Genomic DNA, 20,052 nt, shown 5'->3' with positions numbered 1-20,052 from the left:
TGTATTAATGCAATTTGCACTGTTTGCAAGCATTTCTCTCTCTCTATATATATATCTAATTTTTTTTTTTCTTTCTTTTTTTTTTTTTTTAAGAGATATACAGCATATAATTACCACTAGGGGGAGCATTTTCCGTATTAGACTTCAAGCAGCTATAGTAAGACTTACCAGCTTTAGTTAGCTGGAAAATTGGGGCTGTAACTGCTGACATCACTATTTCCCTCCCCTTTTGGGTGTTATAGTGTCCCTGGGGCAGAATGAAGAGTAGCATCACAGGGCAGCGCCATTTTGTGGGTCAGTGCCCTGTAATCTGCCATCACCAGCAGTTACTCTCTCTCTCTCCCATCAGTCTCTCACCCAGATTACATGATTCCCTCACCCCACTCCACGATGTCTGGCCATTCACTACAGACCTGCAGCTTTTTCCCATCTTATCCAAGGGATTGATCACAGCTCCTGCCAAGCAGCTGACAGCTTCCCCTCTGCTAATGCTAAAGGTACACTGTTCCTCCTTGAGGTCTTTGCAGTCTCTTAATACTCTGCCTTTCAGTCTCTGGCTTTTCTCCTGCATTTAACTCATGTCAATCTAGGATCTGTTCTGCTGGAAGAAGTAATGCTTCTCTTAGCAGAACCTAATGACAGGAGGCAAATAAACAGCAGAGGGCTCCATGAAAATGGCAGCAGAAAACTCCCACCACTGTGAATTGTGCAGCCCACAGAGGCGTGCCCAGTTCACAGCAGTGACAGTTCTATTACAATAGATAGGGTCAGCAGCTGTCTTATCTCCTATGACCATGGGGTGCTGTATTATGACACTGATTGTGTCTGCTGCTACTGTGAAAGCAAGATGTCAGCCAACAATGCCTTCTTTAAACTCCTATAACAGATTAAATAGGTTTCAAATGCAATCAAAACTTGGTTATAACAGCATGTTATGCTACATTGCATTGATTTATTAATGATCTACAAACGCAGTACTTTCACTTTAAGATGAGAATCTGGTAATATTGGAATATTTGAATTATATCATATTAGTTGATACAAATTACTGGTCATTCCTAGTCCAACTAATGAAAATTATTTCTAAAGCATATCCATAGATGTGTATTTAGCCAAGGATTACCTGCAGCACTCACTATTGTTTAGAATTTATCATAAAGATTTGTGCTACCCAGCCAGTCTTCACTTTTGATCCTAGGCCCAGTACCCTGGTCATCTCTGGACCTTACAAAGTCTTGAAACTTCACAACAACACAACACATCACATCATGACATCGCGCAAAGCATAATAAAATTTAGTGATCGGATGCCAGCCATATAAGTGAATATACCTTGTCCCAGATGCAGAGGGATTGACCTGAATTTGGGGAGCTGTCCCAGGAAATCGGCTTTTAGCTGCAACACTGTCCTCAGACCCCTTCTACCACCATTCAGCCAATGTAAAGGCTGAATGCCATTCCAGGACCTTTAGATCATATGACTAAACAGCAGAGAAGAGGGAAGAGGAGCAGGACACAGGCAAAGTGTGTGTGTGCAGATGTTGGAGGGGGAACGTGTGGAGAGGGGCTTCTGTGGGAACATCAGACTGTGGGGTTTGGAGCACCTTGAGGGGGTTCAGTTTTTAGAAAGGTGTCTCTTGATTATTTTGTCATATAAGCCCCTCAAAGCCACTTCAAATGTCATGTGGTCACTAAAAAACAGGTTTTGTAAATGTTGTTGAAAAAATGATAAATCTCTGGTCAACTTTTAACCCTTTTTTTGTTAGGAAGTTATAGGTTTCAAAATTTGTGCTGATGTAAAGTTGACATGTGGGAAATGTTATTTATGAACTATTTTCTGTGGCATAACTGACGTAAGGGCAGAAAAACTGAAAGTTTGAAAATTGCTAAATTTTCTAAATTTGCCCAATTTTCTTTTTTTCAAAAATAAACGCATGTCATATTGAAGAAATGCCATCACTATCATAACGTACAATATGTCATGAAAAAAACATTTACAGAATCAGTGGGATCTGTTAAAGCATTCCAGAGTTAATACCACAAAGTGCCACTGGTCAGAACTGTAAAATTTGGCCTGGTCATGAACGTGAAAACAGGATCGGAGGTGAAGGGGTTAATGGGCTGCGTGGGCTATTCCCTTGTTAGTACATTTAAGCAGGAAAAAAATCTGGAGCCAATTCCAGGTGTGGCATTTGCAAGCCATTGCTCTGAACCCATAACTTGCAGTCAAAGGAGAAACAGACCATCACCGGGCTGAAAAAAATAGAAGAAATCCATCAGAGAGATGGCAGAAATGTTAGGAGTGGCCAAATCAAGTTTGGTACATTCTGCAAAAATAGAGCACACTGGTGAGCTTGGCAACTCAAAGAGGCCTGGACGTCCACGGAAAACAATAGTGATGGATGGTGGCAGAAGAAAAACTCCTTCACAACATCCACCCAAGTGAAGAACATTCTCCAGGAAATAGGTGTTTCAGTATCCAAGTCTATCATAAAGAGACGACTTCATAAGAGTAAATACTGAGGGTTCACCACAAGGTGTAAACCATCAACTAAAACTATGACCCTATTCCTTAAATGCTTATAGACAACCCCTCCACCCACTTTAACTCCCTCTTTATGCCCATTTTTAAATTCTCCCACACTGTATGTAAATTGGGACAGTCAAGTCCGATGGGCATTGTTTCGAGCCTCTCCATACCTCTCCCCGGCTGCTGGTCGCTGTTCTTCCTTGAAATAGATGGCTCCTTGCGTCATGAACATTGCCAGGCGAACAGAAGTCGTAGCTCGCACCAAGGCACTATGCTTTGCCCTACTGAGGACACATGCATACTTATGTTTTTCGGCTCAGCCTGTAGTTTTTATCTGAACCATTTTTTTCCCAAATCCACGGGCACAATATCTCCAGAAACAATTTGTCAGTTGAGTCGGGCTTGTGCACATATTTTCAGTATGTGTGTGTCTATGCCCTGTACTAGAACTAAGTCAAAATCTTGTTTGTTTTTCTTCCCACTTTACTGCATGTTTACAGTGCTTATTTATACTCATGATATTATGAAATTAGTAAGCATACTTTAAGCATAGTCAAATATAGTGTAAGAAACGCTACCCCAATAATCCTTATACTTTTTCCCCCACACACAAAAATCATGAATCTAGATTAGAAGACCCCCTTGATTTCTTCCCTGAAGGAAGGCTGTTCCTCCTTAATAATCTTTGTGCATCCTTGGCATAGTGGTTTTCTATGGGAGGATGAAAGCTTCTTAGCACATATTACACCTTTACAGCTTGTCACTTTAGTTTTACTCTTTGGTGCAGGATCCTGGTCCCGCTGAAAGAGGGGAGAAGGAGAAATAAGGCTAAGATTTGTGTAAAAAGTGTTTGTCCCCTTCCGGATTTCCTATTCTTTTGCATGTTTGTCACACTTTAAATTGGTTTGGCGATCTGAAACATTTAATATTAGACAAAGTTAAGTAAACACAAAAACGTACTGGGACTGGATTAGCGCCAGGCTCTGCAGATGCACAACAGAAATAACAAAACCCCTCCATGATATCAAAAAGGATCGGTCATACCTTTCGGTGTCTTCTGTGCGGGGCACTTATATAGAAGTGACCGGACCCAGCGCCTTCATCCCATTAGACGAGACACCTCCCCCTAGTCCAATTGTGAAAACAATGGATGGGAGCTCTTGTAGTGACTGGCTGTTATCCTGTCACCAAATACGCTTCTGTATCCGGCCACCACACTGAAACATGCGTTCCAGCGTGGAACGCAACCGGACGTGACGCTGCAAGGGAGCTCCCAGCGTCTGACATCTCTTCCGGCAATCAAGCGCGCTTTAAATATGTGTTCCAGAGTTAAACTCAACCAGAAGAGACACTGTCAGCGTCTGATGTAACCTCCGGCTGCCCGCCACACAGGGAAAAAGACAGGAGTGAAGCTGGGGAGCTCGGGGAGGACCTAGCCTGAAACCAACTTTACCCAAGGATGCAGAAAGGATGGGAAGTTCTGAGTTTGAGGAGACAGGAGCAGCATGTAGAGGAAAGGCACAGCAGTTCTCCATTGCCCAGCTTATTCGGATAAATGGCAGTCTCTGCCGCTGGCCACAGAGCACCACAGGTATAATCTTTTCACCCCTATAGGGACAGGAAAAACAATGGCAAGACGATGTGGGAGGGGCTATTTGACATATTTGTTTCCTGCCCCTATAAGGGTGGGGTGACATCCTCCTCCTTTGGTGCTGCCATAGAGTGTTATTGGAGAAAATGTTAGATATATTTAAAATTGAAAATGTTGCTGCTCAGAAAAAAATTTACACCACTTAAAACTAAACAAAAAAGTTAAGCAATGTTGCTATTGCCGTAACTGTATGTACCTTGTGAATTATATTTCCAGGTCGTTTTTAACATATAATGAACACTGTACGTAAACTCTCAAAAAAAAAATTAAAAAAAAAACAATGGAATTGCGCTTTGTCTACTTTGCAGGACTTGGAATTTTTTTCTCCCGCTTTCCAGTACTTTACATAATAAAATGTATGGTGTCATTCAAATGTACAACTCACCCTGCAAATCAGGCCTTATACAGGTTTGTCGACAGAAAAATAAAATTATGGCTCTTGGAACAAGGGGAAGAAAAAAAAAAAAAAAAAGAACAAAAATGGAAAATAGCCAAAAGACAAACCCTCATGGCTATGTTGAGAGAAAAAAAAAAGGTATGGCTCGTTGAACAAGAAGAGGCAGGGAGGAAAGTACCAAAGCAAAAAATGACAGGGCCTTAAAAGGTTAATCAAAAAACAGATGTTCTTGCAATGTGCATATGACAATCATAGGTGGATGCGCTGGGCTATGACAAGATTGGACTAGTTTATAAAATTCTAATTAAGAGTCTGTTTCAATAATCACAATGGGAAGATGAAAGAAAAGGTTTAATGTTGCATTGTTTCCATCAATAGGATATTTTATATTTTAGGTTTGTTCACACCTGAATCCATGATGTAAACAGATCCTTGACCATTAATGAGCTCAGTCACGCCACCTGTAATTTTGATGGCATGAGCATCACTGCATGCTTCTCTGAAACGTAGTCTGCAGTTATGGTAACCCTGATAGACTGGTGACTAATGTGACCAGAGCCTTACCAGTGTATTTAATAATTTAATTTAAAATGTAATAAGTTTGTATAAAACAATGTACAAAATAAATAGCATTTCATGGAATATAAGCAAGAATGCTGGCACAAGGTGGAAAACATGGAGATAAAATAAATTTCAACAATAAAAAGATAACATCAATCAAACCATCTAGATGTGTGCTATGGTCATAACCACTTTCTTTCCCCCCACATATATATTTTAAAGGTACAAATATACACAGAATACGATATGTAGAAATATAGATTGAGGATCTGAGTGGCAAACAAGTTAGTGGCACAGAAAACTGGCTGTTATTCAGATTTTAAAAGATCATAAAAATACGTATTTACTAATGTCCGAATCTCACGTCCCATTCTTATTGCCACAACAAAAACACATAGTTTTGTTGGCATATGATTGTGCAGAAGCATGCCAACAAGGAAGAAGCGAGTCACGCCATCCTGAACATACAGGACACCACAGTCATAAGGCACAGCAGTCACTTGTAGGTTACAAGTTCATAGAAGATTAGGAGATTTTTCAGTGGCTATAACATATCTAAAGGTAAACATTACTGCAAGGCATAAAGAGGAACAAAAAGTCCATTGTGACATTCAGAGCAATGAGATATTGATGGCAGGTATACATTACTGTTAAGGAAAACACCTCAACAGGTTAGAAATAATGGAGACTTCTGTAATAAAAAGAAAAAAAAAAAGAAAAAGAAAAAGGGAAGCAGTTTAGATGTCCATACCTCAGCTTCCTGAAGGAGACCCCGGTTTGAACACACCATGTCTGGGCATGTGATAGGAGAACCGAATCCTTCACGAATTGCCAACTGTACATATTGTCTGAGGCACTAGAGGAGGCAAAAAGCACTTGATCAATATAAGTGTAGGTACATTTTGATTACTTACCATTACCATGCTCACAAATTCGTGTGCAAAAATATTCTAATCTTGATTGTCTAATCTGCTTCAAAACTCTTAAAACATAATTAAAAGGGAATTTATCAGCAGGTTTATGCTATGTAATATGAGAGCAGCATGATGTAGTGGCAAAGACTACAATTCCAGTGAGGCGCCCCTTACTGGGCTTCTTGTTGTAGTTTCAATAAAATTAGTATTTTTACAGTCAGCAGGATATCACTAGAGGACTAGTTGACACATGCCATCTAGTCCTTCTCGGATTGGCATCTTTTTGTGTACTCTGTATATTGTCAGATAGATGGGAGTCCGTGGTTTTGGCGGGGTTATACTGTGCTCAGCATTAGAGAACTGCTAGATCTGCAGCAGAGAAAACTGATTTTAATCAAAACTACAACAAGCAGCAGAGTAAGGCCCACATCACCGGAATCAGTCATTGTGATGATGCTCTTAGATTACATAGCAAAAACCTGGTGACCGATTCCCTTTCAAATGAAAGCCATTTTGTAGATGGGGGTATAACTTTCTGATGGCTGGGGTCTGACAGTTGGGGCACCCAGCAATTCCTAATGGGACTCTGGATCTAGTGTACACGTTCAACGTCTGCGCTATTCAGTATCTATTGGAATGCTAGAGAAAGCTGCTGCACTCTGATTTTTTTTGTAAGTCAACCCTGCACACCTCTGCTGTATTCAAGATGGGCTTTCCAGAGCCAGATTCTCAGACTACTGGGCTCCCAGCGATCCCGACTCCCAGACATAAGTAAATTATCACCAATCTTATACACAGGGAATGATTATTTTGAGTAACCCTTTAAATTATAGACAATATATCTAAATAGCTACCATTATGCAGGTTGCAGCTTTTTCCAGCAATAATAGCTGATCTAATAACACACCGCTCCAGTTTTTTGTTTGTTTTTAATTCCACAGCTGGAGTGATGCTTTAAATATAATTCCCATGTCTCATACTCATCTGCACCTCCAGTGTTTCAGAGAGCTACGTGGGGGTTACTTTTCAATATAAGTCTATGAGAGCCTCATTCTCGCTCTTGCATTGAGAGCTTATGACGTAGCTTCTGACTTACAGCCAGTCAAAAGCTGTGAAAACAAGATGGCGCCGAGGGACTGGAGCAGAGTCGAAAAGTGGTGAAGATTCCGGAGGGAGAGTATGTGACCGGGAGAATGGGGCTTACATTTAAAACGCCACTCCAGCGCTGGATAAAAAAATATAAAAAATAAACCACACCTCTGGAGTGGTGCTTTATTGATTCTGAAGCCAGACCTGAAAGGAATTACCTTCAACAGGTCAATTTGCACAACAGCAGTTTTTACCATTGGAAAAAAAAAATGCAACATGTGAATAAGCTCGTTCAAAAGTTAATTTTAACTTTTGGGTCCATGAAGGATTTCAAATATCTATTTAAAGAATCCATAATTACAGCACAAGAACTTTTATCAAGAAAGCAATAAAAAAAAAAAAATATGTAAACAAATATTACAATGGTTTTCTATAGCTGTAAATATAGAGAATCTGTATACAATTGTATCGTATAGGGTAAACAGTGGCTTTACGGTAGAATAGTCAAAAGGTATCTCATGATGATGCTCAGTGTGGATAATTCACTTTGCAATGTATTTTCCCTTGATGAAGCTGCTAGTAGCAGGGATACGTGCAATATCTACACTATACTCTTGCCACTTAATGTTCATTTTTTTATTCTCTCCCAGAGGTTTTGGACATCACATTATGGGTTTAGCAATAATAATTTGATTATCTGAAACTAAAGGTACCGTCACACTCAGCGACGCTGCAGCGATATAGACAACGAGCCGACCGAAACTAGATCGCTGGAGCGTCGCTGTTTAGGTCGCTGTAGAGACGTCAAATACAGCAACTCCAGAACGATGCAGGAGTGATCCAGTGACGTAACGGCGACTCCCTTCTCGTTCCCGCTGGTTGATAGCTCCATGTCAAAAACAGCCGGAGTCGTTGCTTTTGATGTCAAACATGACGATACACGCCGACCTGGCGACAAAATAAAGTTCTGGACTTCTAGCTCCGACCAGCGATAGCACAGCGGGATCCAGATCGCTGCTGCATGTCAAACACAACGAGATCGCTATCCAGGACGCTGCAACATCACGGATTGTTGTCGTTATCTTTGCAAAGTTGCTGAGCGTGACGGTACCTTAACTTACAAGTGTATAAATATAATTCTTACATATGAGCATACTTCGAATTATCTTATGCCACGCTGGATACATTTTTCTCTCTAGTTTTTTTTTCTGGTTGTAGAGTATTTTATTCATGCTATATGTATAATAAACATTTACCATCTCCAAATAAGTGTGCACACAGCTACTGTTTATTTTTGTATTTTTTAAATTACTGCCAATACTTGTAATTTTACACAGCTGTGCATCCTCTCCTTATTCATATATTGGACATTAAACAAGTCGATCATGACTATTTTAGGCTCTGTCGTTATACTGTATGTCACGTGTTAGGCCGGCGTCACACTAGCGAGTTTTTCCGGACGTATGAGCGCAGAAAATACGTCCGTAAAATACGCATAACACACGGCCCAATGATTCTCTATGGCCCAGCTCCTATCAGCCGTATTTTACGGATCCGTATTATATGGTCTTCTACGGCCGTAGAAAATCGCAGCATGCTGCGTTTGTCACCGTAAAAAAAAAAAAAAAAAAAAAAATCGCCAATAAAAGTCTATGGGGGCGAGAAAAATACGGATTACACACGGACCAGCAGTGTGACTTGCAAGAAATACGCAGCGGTGTTCTATAGAAAAGCCGGTAATTCAATTGCCGGCTTTTCATTTCTCCTTCACAAACCCGACAGGATATGAGACATGGTTTACATACAGTAAACCATCTCATATCCCTTTTTTTGCATATTCCACACTACTGTTAGTTGTGTGTATGTGCAAAATTTGGGCGCTGTAGCTTGTAAAATAAAGGGTTAAATGGCGGAAAAAATTGGCGTGGGCTCCCGCGCAATTTTCTCCGCCAGAGTGGTAAAGCCAGTGACTGAGGGCAGATATTAATAGCCTAGAGAGGGTCCATGGTTATTGGCCCCCCCTGGCTAAAAACATCTGCCCCCAGCCACCCCAGAAAAGGCACATCTGGAAGATGCGCCTATTCTGGCACTTGGCCTCTCTCTTCCCATTCCCCTGTAGAGGTGGGATATGGGGTAATGAAGGGTTAATGTCACCTTGCTATGCTATTGTAAGGTGACATTAAGCCAGATTAATAATGCAGAGGCGTCAATTATGACACCTATCCATTATTAATCCAATAGTACGAAATGGTTAAGAAAACACACACACACACACACACACACACACACACTATTACAAAGTCCTTTAATGAAATAAAGACACAGGTTGTTGTAATATTTTATTATACTGGTAATCCACCTGAAGACCCTCGTTCTGTAACAAAGGAAAAATAAAAAAACAGACCACAAAAAATAAAAAATTTCAAAGAGACATTCAAGACAAATCGTCAGGCAGGGTGTACAAGTGGCGCAATCCAAATGAGCGTTTGCGCCATCAGTCCCGATCTAGATCAAGATCTACCTCAATGAAGTCTAACAGATCGTATCTGACGCTCAATCGCAGACATCAGTACCTGGTGGGCAATCCTCCTCGGATCAATTTGAGAAGCGAGTGACTACTAGACAATCCGTTAAAACTAAAAACAAAGACGTTGGAGGGAAATCTGCCTCTGGTGGTGCCCGGGGTGGACTTCAGGTACTTAATTTATCCACTCATGTCCTTACTAGAATACAGCTCCAAGCATTGGAGAAAGGTCTTACCTTTTCCCCCCACTAACTCTTTTGATTACTTTTCAGCGTTAAAAGACCTTAATTTATTCTCCCGCAAGCAGCTATTGAAAAAACTGCATAACAAGAACCAAACAACGGAACCACTGAACGAGATTGAAAGGGAGGTACTTCATAATCTGGAAGCTCTCCTTGACGAACAGGCTCTTCCTGACCGAGGTAGGTTTCCACCCACGATTCGTCCTAGGTCGACGAGGTTCCCTCCCTTGTCTCTTAGTCCAGCAATAGAAATATTTACCAAACTAGTCAGTGATGATTTTAAAAAACTATCTTCTAGACGAAGGTTTGATAACCTTACCTCGGCACAACGCCGAGCTATTGCTTAACTACAAGCACTCCCTGATGTTATCTTTAAAAGGGCTGACAAGGGAGGGAACATCGTGATATGGCCGACCATCTTATATGAAAAGGAAGCCTTCCGTCAATTGAGAGACTCCCAGACATATAGTAAATTATCATATAATCCCACTACCTCCTTTTCTCTCGAACTTCAGCGTATTTTGGTCCCAGTTTTAGAAAGGAATTTAATTACAAAGGAAGTTTTTGAGGTTTTAATGGTTAGATCTCCTAAGACACCTACCTTCTATCTTCCGAAAGTTCACAAGGATGCCCTTAAGCCCCCCGGGGACGTCCTATCGTGTCGGGGATTGAAGGTCTTTGTGACCCAATCTGTAAATTTATAGATTTCTACCTTAAACCACTCATAGAACTTTTTCCATCATTTATTCGCGACACGACGGACGTCCTGGCGCGGGCTGACGGCATCCTTGTGGACGCAAAAACGCTGCTGGTCACTGCAGATATCGAATCCTTGTATACTTGCATCAATCATAATGACAGTCTGGATGCGGTCCGCCTCTTCCTGGTGACTTCCGACCTGGACGGCAAAATTTATCCTCGAGTTCCTGCGCTTTGTCCTTACCCACAACTTTTTTGTTTTCAAAGATTATTTTTATTTACAGAAGCGTGGCGCGGCCTGTGCGCCTTCGTATGCTAATCTCTTCTTGGGAGCCTGGGAGAGATCTTTATTTGGCGACGGAGGCGCGCAGGCCGCCACCCATGTGCTGTGCTGGCTTCGTTTCATAGATTAGGTTTTATTTTTGTGGAACGGGACAGCGCAGGAGCTCAGGGAATTCATGTCTGTTTTGAATAGCAATTCACAGAATATTAAACTGACCTACAAGTTTAATAATACTACTGTCGACTTTCTGGACACCTCGCTTACGATCGATACTGATAGATCTGTACAGGCTGACGTTTACAGAAAACCGACAGTAGTCAACTCACTTATTCATGCTAGTTCCTCACATAACCCTGCTACCATTAGTGCCGTCCCGGTCGGTCAATTTCTCAGGATGAGGCGGATCTGCTCCACTAATGATCGATTTGAAAGACAGGCAGCAGATCTCAAAATCCGCTTTCAGAACCGCAGCTATAGTAATAGATGCATAAAGAAGGGTTATGATAGGGCAAGAAAGACCCCAAGCAGCGATTTATTATACCCTCGTGAAGATAGAATTAAGACTGATAACCAAAAAATTTGCTTTATTTCAACATTTAACCATGAGTGGAATAATATGCGAAATATTCTAACGAAACATTGGGCTGTATTGAGTGCCCTCCCTGGGTCCATTCATTGGCAGCTTTCCCTCCATGACGTCAAGAAGATCTAAAAATCTAAATGATCTACTTGTTAATAGTCACTACATTCCAAAAGTGGTGAATCCATTTAACTCAAAGGGACCTACCCCTGGGTGCTTCTCATGCGGCCACTGTCTTGCCTGCGCAAATGTCCTGCGCTGCTCTACTTTTCAATCATCTGACGGCTTGAGGCAATTTCAAATACGACAGCATATATCTTGTAGTAGCACCAATGTAATATACTACGCTACATGCGGGTGCTCCATGATATACATTGGCCTCACCTCAAGAAAAATGAGTATTAGGGTACGTGAGCATGTGCAGGACATTCGCGCGGCCAAGACAGTGGCTGATTATGCTGAACTTAAAACCATCCCTCGTCACTTTAAAACTTATCACAATTGTGACCCAACTACATTTAAAGTGAGAGGGATTGAGGCCATCCATCTTGGGATCCGCGGTGGGAATTATAAAAAGATACTGGCCCAAAAAGAATCCAGATGGATTGTAATACTTGACACCATGACCCCAAGGGGTCTAAATGAGTCTTAGTTTTGCCTCATTTTTATAAATGTGTCCCACATCGACTACTCATTGACCCATCTCATGCTCAATTAGTCCCTCCCGATGGTGTACTTCGTTTGTTTTTAATTATTTTTATTTTTGTTCTATTTAGCGATAAGTATGTATGGTCAAGCTCTGCCTTCGGAATTGCCTTCGGAATTTCCTTCTATCATGACATCATGGAGACTGCGCAAACATTCCAGATATTTGGCATATCATTTCAAGTGATAATAAATAATGGACGACAACCACAGCGCTTTATTGGCGGTTCGGATGCAACACTGCTCTAAATGTCTTGTTAATATCTGCAAATTGTGATTGCCGCTTGTTTACTGTGTCCTTATAAAGTAATGTATACAGTACATATGCTTGATCTTTACTATTGTAGACATATCAGTATTGTGTGCATCACCTGATTATATATTTCCGTGCGGCTGTGCGCTGTTGTCCCCGGATCCGGCATGGTTCCTGGCGTCTTTCTAGCCTCCTGCGCATGCCCAGGGACCTTTCTTCCCTGCGCACGCGCTGTGACGTGTGACGCCCGGTTTTTACCATGCCAGGACCTGGGGTACGCACTGCGCACGCGCCGCTCATGCAGCTTTCCTATTGGCCTATTTAGACCTTGTGATGTGTCACATGCTGCGTCTCCATGACTACTTAAGGTCCTTGTCCATACTGATTCAGTATACTCCCTGAAGAAGTGTCCAGCGTGGACACGAAACGCGCGTCGGGCATCTCACCATCTAGAGAGGGTCTGTGCACACAGCGGTAAGCATTGCGGATACTATCTTCGTACGCACCTTGTGTTATTTTCTCATATCTGTTTCGTAGCACTTTATAGCATGGCATAGTACCTGGCTTTGTGCCGAATCTTATTTGCTACCCTCGCCGCTCTTCGCAGATTACAGCCATAACTATAAGCATATTTCACTGGCGATATAGATAGTGTTGCAAGCGCTCTCTATATAGTAATTTACATGCACTATTTATTATATAGAGCCCTGTAGCATAATACAGCCCACCTGGGCTATATCTAGCTATATATTTAAATTTACTTGCCTCCCTTGCCGCTGTTTACAAATTATAGCCACAACCATAAAAATTTAATTCGTATCAGCGTTCTATATATAATTGCTATAATATAATATTGTGCTGTGGTTATTAAGGCTGGGTTCTATATTACTGCATGACATGCACTTACTTTTATATGTATCCGCTGCACTATTTATGTTGCTCCTAAAGGGCTGAAGCTATATGTATAATTACATCTTGATATACAGTATAACTACTGTTAAAACTTTGTTATTGGCCTGCTGTGTGCACATTACCAGATACTGCATATCCTGAAACCTTATCATATTTTATGTTTTTTTAAAAATATTTGTCTAAATAAATTTGTACTTTTTTCTATATATCATGATTCGAGTCACTCCTCTATTTTGCTCCTGAGTCCTATAGTATCTATGGAGTTTGAATCGCTTTTCATGTGTGGGGCTACTACTTAGTACCCCCCACTCAATGGCATCTATTATGCACCTGGGGGTGTGTGTGTGTGTGTGTGTGTGTGTGTGTGTGTGTGTGTGTGTGTGTGTGTGTGTGTGTGTGTGTGTGTGTGTGTGTGTGTATATATATATACATATATATATATACATATATACACATATACACACACACATATATATATATATATATATATATATATATATATATATATATATATACACATACTGAATATGTTTTAACGAACATATGGGCCCATAAATCCATTATATGTCGGTTTTGCAAGCCTGCGAGAAAATATCACAGTACGGATGCCATACAGATTACATACGGAGGTTGCCATGTGCAAAATACGCTGCCACACCCTGCCTACGGATGACATATGGATCACTATTTTGGAAACATTTCTGCGTATTACGGCCGTAATAAACGGACCGTATTTACATACGCTGAATGTGACGCCGGCCTTAGTCTGTAGATGTTTGGATAGAAAAAAAAAAACAAACAAGTGCATAATTATCCAAATGTACACTTTAAAGGGAACCTGCCATACATACATGATCTATGTATTCCTATGGGTGCATTAAAGGGAACCTGTCACACCCCCCGTGTCATTTCAAACTAAAAGAGCCACCTTGTGCAGCAGTAATGCTGCATTCTGACAAGGTGGCTCTTTTAGTTCTGGGTGCTGTAACTAGACAAATAATCCGTTTTTTAAGTTGTCTGAAATACCTGCTCCTCAGTCAAGTAGGCCGGCGTTTCCCCCCTGCTTTAGACGCCACACAGCTGTCACTCACATCTTCTTGGCGCCGCCTCCTCAGCGCTGTTTTCAAAATAGCCGGCGCCTGCGCTCTTTTCCCCTGCCTTGGGCAGGCGCAGTGAGCGCTGCCTGTCTTTCCTCATATGCAGCCCAGCTGACTGCGCCTGTGCGGCCGCCCTGCTTGGGATTCCCAGCCCCGCAGTGACTTATGATTTATTCACATTGCGGGGCTGGGATTCACAGGCAGGGCGGCCGCGCAGGCGCAGTCAGCTGGGCTGCATATGAGGAAAGACGGGCAGCGCTCACTGTGCCTGCACCAGACAGGGGAAAAGAGCGCAAGCAAAACAGCGGCGAGGAGGAGGCGGCGCCCGGCGCCAAGAAGATGTGAGTGACAGCTGTGTGGCGTCTAAAGCAGGGGGGAAACGCCGGCCTCCTTGACTGAAGACCAGGGATTTCTGACAAATTAAAAAACTGATTATTTCTCTAGTTACAGCACCCAGAACTAAAAGAGCCACCCTGTCAGAATGCAGCATTACTGCTGCACAAGGTGGCTCTTTTAGTTTGAAACGACTGGGGGGGAGTGACAGGTTCCCTTTTATGTACCCATAGGAATACATAGGTCAAATGTATGGCAGAAAGTTTATATTCTGCATAAATTAGGCTATATACAAGCTGCGGTGATGGCTTTGCGTACCACATTATATATAGTATGTGTATGAACACTTACCGTGTATTCTACAGTACTGGTGGCCATGTGCTTTAGATGTCTATATATCTATATATGAGAATCATATTTTTGTTTTCTTTATCTTTTACATTTTTGCACAGCATCTTTTTTGGAATTGGGGATGTAAATAATCATACGCGAGTGAGTGTACATATTATATACACACACACGCCAATTATTTCATTAAAGTGGCCTCTCAAACATGCCATTAATTTAAGAAATGTATCAGTCTTTGTCACGGGGAGACTAGGTGAGCAAGAGCTAATAACCCGGGCCCCTGCAATTTCCCTCAGACTAGGGAAATCCTGACTGACCCTCTACCTAGAGTTTACACTGATGGTGTGCATGTCTGGGCCTCCACCTTCGCCCTGTCTCCTGTTTCAACCCTAGGCTGAAACCACCGCCCACCACACAGTGAAAAGATAATACACCAATACCCACAGTTAGCACAGACAAGGATAACGGAAAATATACACCACGCCGCACTCAGGAATACACTATAAATGCGCAGGGCAAAATAAATACAAATATAGGAAGGAGTAAATAAGACAAAGGGAAATACACCACCAGCAACGGTACTCCAACTACTAGCTCACCACTCCAGACCGAGATAACGCACAAGACAGAAGCTATAATCGGCGACGCCCAATGTTCAGAACTATTTAAAGGCAGTGGGCGTGGCCCAGCTTCCAATCCGAGCATCAGGTAAATTAACCCTGGACCAGCTAGATAAAATCTAGCCGACGCCAATGAGCACATAGTGGTCAAAAGCGGAATTACCGCTGTCTGTCGAACGACCTGGTCTGAACAGTGTCCGACATGACAGTCTTATTGCTCGTACAGACGACCGTATTTTTGGTCAGAGCGCGATCCAGCCAAAGTTCAGGTCGCACTCTGACCAATACCATGCTATGGAGTTGTACACGTCGGACTTTGGAACGTACTTAGCCATGCAAGCCAATGTGTGAGTGGAAAACATTGGACTGCACTCATCCGAGTGTGGTTCGATTTCCGCAGACTAAGAATCAAGAAGATGGAGAAGATTTTTTTTCTTTATCTTCTCCTCATCCGAGAGAATCAGAGTAGACTGAGCACACACTTATCAAACTCCGATCAGAGTTTTTTCACAGAGAGATTTGCATAACTGTCCTTGGACAAGAGAATCTAGAGTAGTCTGCATTTGGCAGATTCATTATGGACTAGCTTAACCTTCTTTCAGTATGTGCCATTACATTCATGCATCAGTTTTTAAGGATCTTGACATACACAATGTTTACAAATCGCACAAGAGAATGGAAATGAAGCGGGGTATGAAAATACAAGGAATGGTTAGGGGGGGGGGGGAACCAAAAAAAAAAAAAAACAATTTTGCAAGGATTTTTTTCCCACTTTCAATAACCTGGCAACATCCTTCTCCAGATCAGTACAATTGCAGTGATTCCAAACTTTAAAAAAGGTTTTATTTTGCAGATTTTAAATGGTTAAAGTTTTTGTTTTTTTTTTAAATTTGTTTTGCTATTTTCTGCTTCCAGTAACTTTTGAACATTTAACTTTGTCACAAAACATTTACTTTCAACTCAATTTTTTTTTTTTTATATTTTCACAAGGGTAACAGGAGAAAATGCACCATACAATTTGTTGTGCAATTTCTCCTGAGTAAGCAGATATCCAATATGTGGAGCAAAACTACTGTTTGAAAAAAAAGCAGGGATGTACCAGCATCCAAAACTTCTTAAAAATTCCAAAATTTTAATATATTCAAGTTCAAAAATAGATGAGAAGAGACAAACACGTAATGTCACTAGGGAGAGGGGAGGTGGGGAGAAATTTACAAGCATTTCGGAAAAAGTTCCTTAATCATTGCCAAGTACTATTTGGGCGCACGGCAGGGCTTGGAAGGTAAGGAGCGCCATTTGACTTGTTCCAGTAAATTTTGCATTGAAAAATGAGCGGATGCCCCGTCCCCGGATGTGCCTAGACAGTGGAAACCACCTTGAACCTCCAGGTGCTTCACAGATGTTTTTAAGTAGAGCCATGAAAATAAATAAAAAATTCCCACTAAAATATTATCCCCAATTTTTTTTTAATTTTTACTAGGGTAACAGAAGAAAATGGACCCAAAATATGTTGTGCAATTTCTTTTGAATATGCAGATACCCAATATGTGGACAAAAAACACTGTTTGAGCGCACGACAGGGCTCAAAAAAGAAGGAGTGACGTTTTAGAAAGCAGACTTTGATTGAATGGTCTGATAGTGCCATGTTGCTTCTGGAGAGCTCCTGATGTGTCTAAACAGTGGAAACCCTCCACAAGTGACCCCATTTTTTAAACTAGACCACTTAAAAAATTTAAATAGATGTGCGGTGAGCACCTGGAACCCACAAATGCTTTACAGAATTTTTACAACCCTCATCTGTGAAAATGAGAGAAAAAAATTACTATAAAAAGTTGTTTTAACACCAATATTATTCATTGTCACAATAATAGCAGGAGAAAATGGACCCCAAAACTATTTGTTGTCCCGATTACACAGATATTCCATATGTGGTAAAAAAAAATACTTTTGAGGCACAGTGCAAAGCTCAGAAGGGAAGGAGCGCCATATTGGAGTTCAGATTTTGTTGGAATGGTTTGAGAGTGCAATGTCACATTGGCAGCGCCCCTGAGGTGCCAGAACAGCAGAACCCCCATAAGTAACCACATTTATCATCTAGAGTTGCAGTGATCATATTAACACCACAGGTGTGTCATAATTTTTTACCATTGGACAGTGAAGAAAAAAAAATATATATATATATTTTTATCACCAAGATTTAATTTTTGCCCCAGATTTTGCATTTTCAAACTGGGAAATGGGTAAAATTTACACCAAAATTGGCCCCACAATTTCTTCTTGAATGTAGAAATCTATATCTATATATATATATAATTGTCTAAGGGGTACTTCCGTCTTTCTGTCTGTCTTTATGTCGGCAACTTCCTTCACGGATATTCATTCGCTGATTGGTTGCGCCAGCTGCCTGTCATGGCTGCCGCGACCAATCAGATGGGCACAGTCCGATTAGTCCCTCCCTACTCCCCTGCAGTCACTGCCCGGCGCCCGCTCCATACTCCCCGCAGTCACGGCTCACACAGGGTTAATGCCGGTGGTAACGGACCGCGTTATGTCGCGGGTAACTCACTCAGTTACCGCCGCTATTAACCCTGTGTGAGCAAGTTTTTACTATTGACGCAGCGTCAATAGTAAAAACATCTAATGTTAAAAATAATTTAAAAAAATAAAAAATCATTATATTCTCACCATCCGCCGCCTTTCCCGCTCCTCGCGATGCTCCGGTGACCGGTCCATGCAAGTGGCACGTTCCGGTGGCAAGGATGGTCTGGCAGAAGGACCTGCCATGACGTCACGGTCATATGACCGCGACGTCATCATAAGTCCTGCGCGAGAAGGACCTGCCGTGACATCACGGTCACGTGACCGCGACGTCATCACACCCTGGGACCGGAAGCTGCCGCCTGCACCCCACACAGGCGAAAGAACTACAACGCGCCTGCGGAAGGAGAGTATATGTTTATTTTTTTAACCTGTGACATACGTGGCTGGGCAATATACTACGTGGCTGGGCAATATACTACGTGGCCGGGCAATATACTACGTGGCCGGGCAATATACTACGTGGCCGGGCAATATACTACGTGGCCGGGCAATATACTACGTGGCCATACATATTCTAGAATACCCGATGCGTTAGAATCGGGCCACCATCTAGTACCCCATATGTGGCTGTATAATACTACTTAGCCTTACGGCGAGACTCAGGAGGAATGGAGTGCTATTAGGCTCCTGGTGGGCAGAATTTCCTAGAATAGTTTGTGGCCTCCATATACAGAGCCCCTAAGTGGTAGAAAAGCAAAAATCCCCCTTCAAGTGACCCCATTTTGGAAATTATACCCCTTTAGGAATTTATCTACAGGTGTAGTGAAGATATTGACTCCATGGGCGTTTTCCGCAAACAAGCAGTAGTGGACGTTCCTGAGTGAAAATTGCAAACTGCCATTGTAGTGCCCAGTATGTTATAGTCACCAGTACACGGTAGCGCCCAGCTCATGCTTCTGGAGACATGCACATGTAAATTAAGTGGGCTCTCTCCGCTACAGAAATGCCAAACATGAGGATGCTTAATGTTGATTAGGCACAAGAAGGGGGGCATTTGGATTTGGGAGAACAGAATCTGCTGAAAATCTTTTGTCTGGCGAGGAGCGATTTCACTTTTCCAGAGCCTTTGTACTCCCAGTAACGTGCAATGCTTCCATTAACAGATTATGAACCAGAGTGTGGACTAGCTTTTTTTTGTGGACTGCGTTGAAGCTTTTATTGGGAATATTTTATTTACCATTTGGGATCACATATATCCTGTGCTCTATGCGGAGCACTTACATCGGGGGTTTCAATCTGAATGTCCAAGTGAGAGTTTTTTGCAGGACAAAAACGATGTTTTCAGTGATATCTATTATTTACATTAGTCTTTTTGATAGTGTTTTATTCCACATTTTGTTTGGCGGTATGATGGTAAATAATTGTTTTTTTATTCATCTTTATTACGGTGTGTAAACTGAAGGGGTTAACTAGTGTGACAATTTTATAGGTCGGGTTGTTCCGGAAGCTGATATACCAAATTTGTGTACTTTTTATTGGGGGGTTTTTTTTCCATAAAAATATTTAATTATGGAGTACAATATATTTTTAGGTGATTTTTTTACTTTTTTTTTTTTTAATTTAGTACCTCTTTGGGACTTTCACATTGACAGCTCTGATCGCGCTATAAACTGTCAGTGCTGTACTGACATACAAGCTTGATATACCATACTCTGAGCATGGCGTAACAAGTTTGCGAACTGGTGACCTGGATGTCGTCCTGACATATTTGATT

General features: G+C 41.7%; 1 protein-coding gene and 1 long non-coding RNA gene across 3 annotated transcripts in view; one reads left to right on the top strand and one right to left on the bottom strand.

Moving 5' to 3' along the window:
* RNF144B (ring finger protein 144B) overlaps positions 1 to 20,052 on the bottom strand; it is a 153,783-nt gene that overhangs the window by 64,693 nt on the left and 69,038 nt on the right. For both annotated transcript variants that reach the window (XM_077269952.1, XM_077269953.1), the window contains exon 3: positions 5,890 to 5,994. In XM_077269952.1, the coding sequence (XP_077126067.1) occupies positions 5,890 to 5,994 (105 nt within the window). The remainder of the gene's footprint in view (positions 1 to 5,889; positions 5,995 to 20,052) is intronic.
* LOC143782480 (uncharacterized) lies at positions 5,902 to 12,358 on the top strand. Its single transcript, XR_013216959.1, has 3 exons — positions 5,902 to 6,029; positions 9,938 to 10,087; positions 12,246 to 12,358. It is a non-coding gene; the product is annotated as an uncharacterized LOC143782480 (long non-coding RNA).

The sequence above is a fragment of the Ranitomeya variabilis genome, chromosome 6 (genome assembly GCF_051348905.1).
Source record: "Ranitomeya variabilis isolate aRanVar5 chromosome 6, aRanVar5.hap1, whole genome shotgun sequence".
NCBI lineage: Eukaryota > Metazoa > Chordata > Amphibia > Anura > Dendrobatidae > Ranitomeya > Ranitomeya variabilis.
Note: the sequence above shows the minus strand (reverse complement) of the source record. Positions and strands in the feature narration are given on the sequence as shown.